Source organism: Oncorhynchus kisutch, linkage group LG13 (assembly GCF_002021735.2).
Source record: "Oncorhynchus kisutch isolate 150728-3 linkage group LG13, Okis_V2, whole genome shotgun sequence".
NCBI classification, from domain to species: Eukaryota; Metazoa; Chordata; class Actinopteri; order Salmoniformes; family Salmonidae; genus Oncorhynchus; species Oncorhynchus kisutch.
In genome coordinates this window covers 60,848,224-60,858,407 of record NC_034186.2, presented here as the reverse complement: position 1 = coordinate 60,858,407, position 10,184 = coordinate 60,848,224, and the positions used below count along the sequence as shown (strand labels likewise).

General features: G+C 40.5%; 1 protein-coding gene across 1 annotated transcript; it reads right to left on the bottom strand.

The window, feature by feature from the left end:
• Nucleotides 1-232: 232 nt before the first annotated feature.
• LOC109902019 (alpha-endosulfine-like) lies at nucleotides 233-10,103 on the bottom strand. Its single transcript, XM_020498071.2, has 3 exons — nucleotides 9,918-10,103; nucleotides 5,692-5,814; nucleotides 233-2,761 (listed from the first exon to the last, which is right to left on the bottom strand). The coding sequence occupies exons 1-3, from the start codon at nucleotides 9,969-9,971 to the stop codon at nucleotides 2,591-2,593; spliced, it is 348 nt and encodes a 115-aa protein (XP_020353660.1). The 5' UTR covers nucleotides 9,972-10,103; the 3' UTR covers nucleotides 233-2,590.
• Between the last annotated feature and the right edge of the window lie 81 nt (nucleotides 10,104-10,184).

Genomic DNA, 10,184 nt, shown 5'->3' with positions numbered 1-10,184 from the left:
CTTCGTTACACCAGCTCTGTCAGGAGGAATGGGCCAAAATTCCCCCAAATTATTGTGGGAAGCTTGTGGAAGGCTACCTGAAACATTTGAACCAAGTTAAAACAATTTAAAGGCAATGCCACCAAATACTAATTGAGTGTGTAAACTTCTGACAAGCTGAAATAAATAATTCTCTCTACTATTATTCTGACATTTCACATTCTTAAAATAAAGTAGTGATCCTAATTGACCTATGACAGGGATTTTTTTTTACTGGGATTAAATGTCAGGAAGTGTGAAACTGAGGTTAAATGTATTTGGCTAACGTGTATGTAAACTTCCGACTTCACCTGTATATCTCTCATTACATGAATCCATACAAAGCCAGACAGTGCACAAAAACCTATGAGAGGAATTCTTGATTGCGGTTGTTTCAACAACCTTAATTTCAGCATATCCAATTATATTATTTGACACTTTAATAAGCCATGCTACAAATATTTAGGATTCTGCACGGTCTTTCTATTCAAATAACATGTTGGTGTCAATTAAATTTCAACTCCAGCTGGCCAGTTCCCAAAATGGATTGCATTGATCATGGGTAGAATTTCAATTCATATCCTAATTGAAATGGAATTATACTCCCAAACCTGGAGTGGTTAGTGAGTCTCTCATTAGCAGACATTCATGGTAGGAGTGGGTCCGATTGTTTGAATCCTAGGACAGGCGTTCTTTATTAGGGTAATATCTCAGTTTAAAAGATTTGTCATCGACTGAATCAGCAGCATTTACACACATTCATATTATACAGATTAATGTCTCTGCAGTAAAAACAATTATATATATAAAGCTTACGTAGGTGTATTCAATGACAGGAGAAAGGAAACATTGGAATCAGAGAACTACAAGTAGTGAAATCAGAAAGAAAAAAAAAACTCTGCCTCCAAAAGCCTATTTACACCCACTGGGACAGAGAACAGTAGCACATTCATACTAACCCAGACAAGCACACTCAATGCCAATTAGACACAGGGAATATTCAAAAGGTGCCAAGATAGGAGTGATCAAGTGTGTAGTGTGATAGGACAACTCATTCAGGTGATAGCCTACAACCTCTGACCTTTAAACCAGAGTACAAGCATTTTACTTTTGTATGAGTTAACTATTTGGCAAGTTGTACCATACCAACAGGTATGAGCAGGGTCAACTAAGTCCACACTCATACTTTGCCTGCCTGCCTGCCTGCGCCCCCCCCCCCCCCCCCCCCTCTCCTGTCATAAAATCCCTTCCCTTTGACATGCGTCAAGTGAGCATATCTCTAAAACACGCTGTGTCCCAGTTAGGTCTGTGTGAGCCAGGGGCCGACTGTTTAGCAGTACACTGGGAGGCTCCTACTATGTTGAATTTGAAGGAGAGACCGAGGAGAGGTTTAGCAACTAATGTAATTGGGAACTAGGCAATACTCTTCTGTTACTGGAAGAGTTTCTCAACAGGAACTGCCATTAACAGTGAAAAGAGCCAGATTGTAGTAAATGGCTAATACGTGACAATGAACAAACAACCCTTTATGAAGACACAAATCATACCAAATGTCAATTTTCTCAACACAATACAGAAATATACACTGAATTGATCCCCTACCAATCATTTAGGCTTTTTGAGGTGATGTAATAGCCACAGAACTGAGATTTAACTTGAATATTAAACAGTTGCTTCTTTTCCCAGCCTTAAAAATGATACATGGGTATTCAGTTTGCTCTGCCATTGCTTTCGCCATGGGCAGCCTACAGACAGAGTGTGTGGATTGTCAGGACATTGAGAGGGAAGGAAGGTGTGGAGAGTGACCATGGACATTCCAGGGCTCCATTTGGTTGCTTGCTACTTCCTATCAGTCGTCTAACCCCTCCAGATTTGCACATTTCGTTACATGTTACAATCATGCAGCATATTTAAAAAAAGAGCAACAGGGAGTCAAGAATTAAAGCGACATGAGCAGAAAATGTGCAGTTTCATATCTGTTCATTCAGGTCAGCATGGACGACCTTGGATTTTTGTTTGACAGAACATGAGATAAAGGAAACCACAAATCAGTTTCTACTTTTCCCTCTGATTACCGCTCCCTTCCTTTGGATACTTCACCATGGTTCCCTTCCCTCCCAGATTTGGTGTGCAAGCAAAATACGCAAACATCTACCCCCAGCTTTGACGAGAACACAACATCGAAAAATGTGGAGCGATCATGGTTCCCAACTCCCTCGTCAACAACATATTTTGGTGTCGTTCGGGATGCAAAAACGTACTGTACATAATACAAAGTGCATTAAACTCAGCCTCCCTGATGGCACATCTACTTTATGTACCTCTGAACACCAAACCAAGACATAAGGGAGGCGGTAGAGCAGAGTGCGCAGAGGGCAGAGCTTTGTGGAGAGATGGTAGAAAAGGTCCCAGCTCACCTCCCCTCCCCACCATACCCATATACAAGCAATATGTACTGACTTTCACAGCTCTCCCCGATATGTTAAAGCCAAGTGGAGCCTGGAGATGACTAGGGGGGGGAACATTGTTGGGGAACGTTAGCTGGGGGCCTGGTGGATGGGTGGAGGCTAGGCTAGCCTGCTAGTTTGCTGGTCACCAAGGAGGACCTCCTCTGGGGCAGGTCCTGTGGCGTGGGAATGTGGTCCCCTGTGACGAGGTTCTTGTCGGGGCCTGCCACGGGCAGCTGTTTGTTCTTCATCTTGGCCTTGGCCATGTTGTAGTCACCTGAGTCAAAGTATTTTTGCTAGGTGGGGGCAAGAAAAAAGGAATTCAATTCAGGTTGTCTTGAGTAGTTCTGCTAGTTAAAATTAATATAGGCAGGTTCATTGACGCTGGTTTATTCAACAAAAGCAATGTCGCAAAAAAAATAATTGCGATGTGTCATGGAAATGGCAGAAATGTTCTAAAGCTCTTCAATTTTTATTCATTCGACAGGGGTGGATTTTCTTTTGTCTAACTTTATTTAGACAAATGGAAACAATGTTTTTGGAATAAATGTAGTTTCAGTGGCAAGAAAAAGTAGGTGAACCCTTTGGAAATACCTGGATTTCTGCATAAAATTTGATCTGATCTTCATCTAGGTCACACCAATAGACAAATAGTCTGCTTAAACTAATAACACACAAACAATTATGCGTTTTCATGTCTTTATTGAACACACCATATAAACATTCACAGTGCAGGGTGGAAAAAGTATGTGAACCCTTGGGATTTAATAACTGGTTGACCCTTCTTTGGCAGCAATAACCTCAACCAAACGTTTTCTGTAGTAGCGGATCAGACCTGCACAACAGTCAGGAGGAATTTTGGACCATCCCTCTTTACAAAACTGTTTTAGTTCATCAATATTCTTGGGATGTCTGGTGTAAACTGCTCTCTTGAGGTCATGCCACAGCATTTCAATTGGGTCGAGGTCAGGACTCTGACTGGGCCACTCCAGAAAGCCTATTTTCTTCTGTTGAAGCCATTCTGTTGTTAATTTACTTCTGTTTTTTGGGTCGTTGTCCTGTTGCGTCACCAAACTTCTGTTGAGCTTCAATTTGCAGACAAATAGCCTAACATTCTCCTGCAAAATGTCTTGATAAACTTTGAAATTCATTTCTGTCCAAGATAGCAAGCGGTCTAGGCTACCCTGAGGCAGCAAAGCAGCCCCAAACCATGATGCTCCCTCCACCATACTTTACAGTTGGGATGACGTTTGGATGTTGGTGTGCGGTGCCTTTTTTTTCTCCACACAGTGGTGTGTGTTCCTTCCAAACAACTCAACTGTAGTTTCATCTGTCCACTGAATATTTTGCCAGTAGCGCTGTGGAACATCCACTTTTGCAGACTTCAGATGTGCAGCAATGTTTTTTTTGCTGCAGTAGTTTATGTGTCAGGGGGCTAGGGTCAGTTTGTTATATCTGGAGTACTTCTCCTGTCCTATTCGGTGTCCTATGTGAATCTAAGTGTGCGTTCTCTAATTCTCTCCTTCTCTCTCTCGGAGGACCTGAGCCCTAGGACCATGCCCCAGGATTACCTGACATGATGACTCCTTGCTGTCCCCAGTCCACCTGGCCGTGCTGCTGCTCCAGTTTCAACTGTTCTGCCTTCTTATTATTCGAACATGCTGATCATTTATGAACATTTGAACATCTTGGCCATGTTCTGTTTTAATCTCCACCCGGCACAGCCAGAAGAGGACTGGCCACCCCACATAGCCTGGTTCCTCTCTAGGTTTCTTCCTAGGTTTTGGCCTTTCTAGGGAGTTTTTCCTAGCCACCGTGCTTCTACACCTGCATTGCTTGCTGCTTGGGGTTTTAGGCTGGGTTTCTGTACAGCACTTTGAGATATCAGCTGATGTACGAAGGGCTATATAAATACATTTGATTTGATTTGATTTTGGACAGCAGTGTTTTCTTCCGTGGTGCCCTCCCACGAACACCATTCTTGCTTCGTGTTTTACGTATCATAGACTCGTCAACAGAGATGTTAGCATGTTCCAGAGATTTCTATAAGTCTTTAGCTGACACTAGGATTATTCTTAACCCACATTGAGCATTCTGCGCTGTGCTCTTGCAGTCATCTTTGCAGGACGGCCACTCCTAGGGAGAGTAGCAACAGCGCTGAACTTTCTCCATTTATAGACAATTTGCCTTACCGTGGACATCAAGGCGTTTAGAGAAACTTTTAGCATTCACATACAGTGTAGGTTGGAAAAAGTGAATGTTTAAATTATGTATTAAATATATAAAAGAAAAATACAATAATTTGTGTGTTATTAGTTTAAGCACACTGTTTGCCTATTGTTGTGACTTAGATGAAGATCAGATCAAATTTGATGACCAAATAATGTAGATATCCAGGTAATTCCAAAGGGTTCACATACAGTGGCAAGAAAAAGTATGTCACAAGTAACTATAAAGCTCCACTACACATTTTAATTCTAAATAATTCTAAATCATTTTTTTCAACAATAAAATAAATTTTTTTTGCAGGACAAGGATTGTCCTGACTTCCAAGAATGACTAAATTGCTTTGCCTTGCTTTTCTGGTTGGCTGGATGCAAGTTTCCATATCCAATTATTTCAGCTCTACAGGAGTGCAAGTTTCACCATGGCGATACATTGGCACATGAGAATTATTAGAATATGGAAATATTAGTAAATTATTGCATTCTATACATGACTTTCACTGGCTATACCCGAGACATGAAACCGATGTGTGGGAGGGCATAGAGGCTGTCGCCAATTTATTACTGCACAATTTGCCTAAATGGGTAATGAAATACTTCAACCATTATTGTTATTCGACACTGTAGGTTTTTGCTAAAAAAATATATAGAATTTTTTAGGTGCGAGGTCATTACGTCCAGCTGTATTTATTGACACAAGATAATTAAACTTAAAGTTAAATCTCTATTCTTTGTGAACTTTCTAAAATGTTGACAAAAAAATAAAAAAGTATCTGGACAAGTTAATTGAAACATCGCTACTGCCACAGACATACCAAGGTAATCTCAGATCCTCATAAATGCAGAACGCATTGAAATGTCTTAGAGGTGTATTCAAAGCCTATGCGATTTCCTAGTCAAGTGGTCAACAAGGGTGTGTAGGTGTTTGTTCCAGCCTCACTAACATGCGGAATCAAAAGCATATATTATCTGTGGCTCTCCAGGAGAAGGGTTCCACCTACCCCTTTCTGTAGCCTCTTCATGAGGAAGTCAGAGCCTCCAGGCTTTTGGCCCAGGCCGGGGTACTTGGCCTTCAGCTTGACCTCTTCACCCTTCACAAGGTTGGCATTCTTTTCCTGAGAGTCCTGTCCAGACAAAGAAAACATTTTGATGTGCCGTCATATGGGTGCTACTTGCTATGTGCAAGGAATTTAGCTAAAGAGGGGAAACATCTAAACAATAGGCTTATGTAGCCTACGCCTATATATCCTTCATCATAATGTCAGCCATGATGCGCAGAGAAGAACAAGCATAGGCTTTTAAAATAGACATTCTCCATTTAACTGTCCTGATGCATAATCACCGTACCCCTACAATTATCTACCTCCATTCCTATCCCTGCACATTGTAAATATGGTACTGGAACTGACTGACCCTGTATATAGAATGCTTACTTACTTTCTCGTGTTATTCTTATTTCTATTTCTTGTGTGTTTATGTTCTACCTTATGTTGTTTTTAGTATTACATTGTTATTGATTACTGCATTGTTGGGTTTAGAAGTTGCAAGAAGAACATTTCACTGTACTTGTGGCATTAAAACTTGAAACTAATAAGAAGGTTATAAGATGGTCTGATGACAAAACAACAAGATTACTGGGCTGGCACTGTGCACTTCAGAAAGGATTGCATCTGAATCATATAGCCTAACCCTACTCATATTCAGCTGTGAAGTGGGCTAACGCCATGAAAATGACTTGAGGGAGTTGAAGCGTCTTCATAGTATGAGTCACACTCTGCATGCTCTCCTGCAACACTCTCTCACGCCCTCATGGTTGCCTGCGATAAACAACTCACTCAGAAGACGAGTGTTATGATTGAGTAAGAATTAAGTGACTAAAAAGCAGCTTCACATCCATTATTTCCCCATATCTTACACACTTTTCTTCAGCTAATGTGGATAAAACAGCCTTGTTACCCGTTTCCCCATCCCTGACATGTTATTGGTGCCATAAAAACAGATGACTTTATGAAAGGAAAACAGTTTGTCTGCAAATATGTACAAGCCATGGTTATTTATGGTTATGGAGAATATTATACAGAAACAGGCCTGAGTAATTGCTGACCAAAGTCTAGGTACACAGAGCTTGCAGAGTGGTTCTAGTGTTCACATGACACCTTCATGCTAAAGCTTTTTGTAAGGTGTAAGCCTATGGTTTTACTGGAGGCAACTCCTGCACTAGACAAACTGGTTTACCCTTTACTGCCAGTGTGGAGTCCATGGACAGATGCCAGTGGAAAGTAGGCTAACAGGACACACCTTATAATTGCCCACAGTCCAGAGACTCTGCAAAACATGTATTCTCTATTGGGGCAATTCCACAGTAACAGAGTGAAGCTGAGACTGATTTTTCACTTTAAAATGTCAAAACAAAACCCAATGATTACAAAGTTAAACAAACCATACAACTCTATGCACAAGCACTACTTCTAACAATTTCTACAGAAAATGTAGCAATTTCTATTTTATTTTTGTACTTACAGAACAGTGCAGATGCAAAGTTTGGTAACAGAATGACAGCACAAACCATCATTCTGTTTGTATCTGTACTGTTCTTCAAGTAAATGTGTTTTGTAAATTTTTTGTGTGGAAACTGTTAAAAGTAGTCCTTGTGGATGCATGTTTTTTTTTTATTACTGTGCAATCATTGGTTATTAGTTTGGCATACATTTTCATTGGAAAAATCTGAGTCTCAGCATCACTGTTTAGACATAACTTATCTGGCTAAATAAAGCTAAGAAGACATTGAGAAACCCACAAAACCCTGCAATCGAAGTACAGGAGAATATCTGCCATTCCATGCAGAGGACAGTAAACGCAAAGCTTGCTGGAGCAGGGATATTAGGTGACTCAGGGTAGAGAAGCAGATGAACAGATTCCCTTGCTGATTCACTTGGATCCATTATAAAAACGTAAAAAGTTGCTATATTCAGCCCCAATGAGGGAAAATGCAAGAGTGGACTGGATACTTTTCACACCCTCAAACGGTTCCAAACTGCTAGACCCATAGTAGCTAGCTACCATGAAATGTTATTCTCAAATGACCAGTTTCGCTTCAAGTCATTGTATCAAAATACCATTGCATTAAAAGCACCCATTATCATCGATAAGACAAAGTATAGCATCAGTACCTTCCCTATACCTGCTAGTCAATGAATATTGATGATATGACCAGTGGGTTTGTCAACAGACCTCTGACCTTCACCAGCATCTACTCAGGATGCTGCCTGTACAAGTGACTTTTCATCAGTTGAAGTTGGAAGTTTACATACACCTGAGCCAAATACATTTCAAATCAGTTTTTACAATTCCTGACATTTAATCCAAGTAGAAATTCCTCATTTTAGGTCAGTTAGGATCACCACTTTATTTTAAGAATGTGAAATGTCAGAATAATAGTAGAGAGAATGAGAATGTTAGGGCTTTGTGATGGCCACTCCAATACATTGACTTTGTTGTCCCTAAGCCATTTTGCCACAACTTTGGAAACATGCTTTGGGGTCGTTGTACATTTGGAAGAACCATGTGACTAACCTTTAACTACCTGACTGATGTCTTGAGATGTTGCTTCAATATATCCACATAATTTTTCCTCATGATGCAATCTATTTTGTGAAGTGTACCAGTCCCTCCTGCGGCAAAGCACCCGCACAACATGATGCTGCCATCCCTTTGCTTCACGGTTGAGATGGTGCACTTCGGCTTGCAAGCCTCCCCCTTTTTCTTCCAAACATAACGATGGTCATTATGGCCAAACAGTTCTATTTTTGTTTCATTTGACCAGAGGACATTTCTCCAAATAGTACAATCTTTGTCCCCATGTGCAGTTGCAAACTGTAGTCTGTCTTTTTTATGGCGGTTTTGGAGCAGTGGCTTCTTCCTTGCTGTGCGGCCTTTCAAGTTATGTCGATATAGGACTCATTTTACTGTGGATATAGATAGTTTTGTACCGGTTTCATCCAGGTCCTTTACTGTTGTTCTGGGATTGATTTGCACTTCTCGCACCAAAGTACGTTCATCTCTAGGAGACAGAACACATCTCCTTCCTGAGCGGTATTATGGCTGCGTGGTCCCATGGTGTTTATACTTGCGTACTATTGTTTGTACAGATGAACGTGGTACCTTCAGGCATTTGGAAATTGCTCCCAAGGATGAACCAGACTTGTGGAGGTCTACAATGTTCTTTTCTGAGGTCTTAGCTGATTTATTTTGATTTTCCCATGATGTCAAGCAAAGAGGCACTGAAGTTTGAAGGAAGGCCTTGAAATACATCCACAGGTACACCTCCAATAGGCTAATTTACATAATTTGAGTCAATCAGAAGCTTCTAAAGCAATGACATAATTTTCTGGAATGTTCCAAGCTGTTTAAACGGCACAGTCAACTTAGTGTATGTAAACTTCTGCCCCGCTGAAATTGTGATACAGTGAATTATAAGTGAAAACATAGGTCTGTAAATAATTGTTGGATAAATGACTTGTGTCATGCACAAAGTAGATGTCTTAACAGACTTGCAAAAACTATGGTTTGTTAAAACATTTGGTTGAAAAAATGAGTTTTAATGACTCCAACCTAAGTGTATGTAAACTTCCGACTTCAACTGTATATATAGCTACGCCTAATATCAGTGAAACACTGCAAATAACATTCACAAAGCATAGGGGACTGAAAACGAGTATGAATCAATAGATCTAGCTTATACATCATTAAAGCTTTGTGTGACTGATCCGCTAGCATGTAAGTAACTGTGATGATCGACCCTGGTTTCCATTGAAACACAGATTTCAAAGGATAGGCTATAGTAGTATTGTTTGTATTTGTCTCGAAAGCCGGAAAACTCAACCTCAACTACTGCAGTGTCAGGATAGACCAATACGGCCCAGGCATATTTTATAACCTATGGACCAGCGAGCCACAATGGCACAAGGGAAAACGGAACAAATAACTCAATAATACAGTACCTACGTTATTATTGATTATCGGGAGACACGTAAATCTTACTCAATACCTTTCCAAAACATTTATACACACTGTCATTGTTGGTAAACGAGAAGTTTACAGGTTTGATGCTATAACGAAAGCTAACTAGCTAGCTATCAAATCAAACACTTTACTTGTAACGCGTTACAACGAGCTAGCGTTATAGTTAGCTTTCCAACTCAAGATAGTGTCATGATATTAAACCCACCTGTTTTTCATCCTCATATTCCATCGGAGAATCTGATAGATTTTCGGACGACATTACGCAGCTATAATGGACTAGAAGTCCGATTTGCTTGAAAACGCAGGTTAGAATGTATGCAGGGGTGCTCCTCTAGCTTCCACAAAATCTAACCTGCCTCTTGTGAACAAGGCTCCTCGACACAAAAAAAGCAAGATATTTGTGACGCCGTCGTGTGGGATTGCCATTTGTGACATACATATACAGTAACCAATGGTATAAGGAAACACGTTG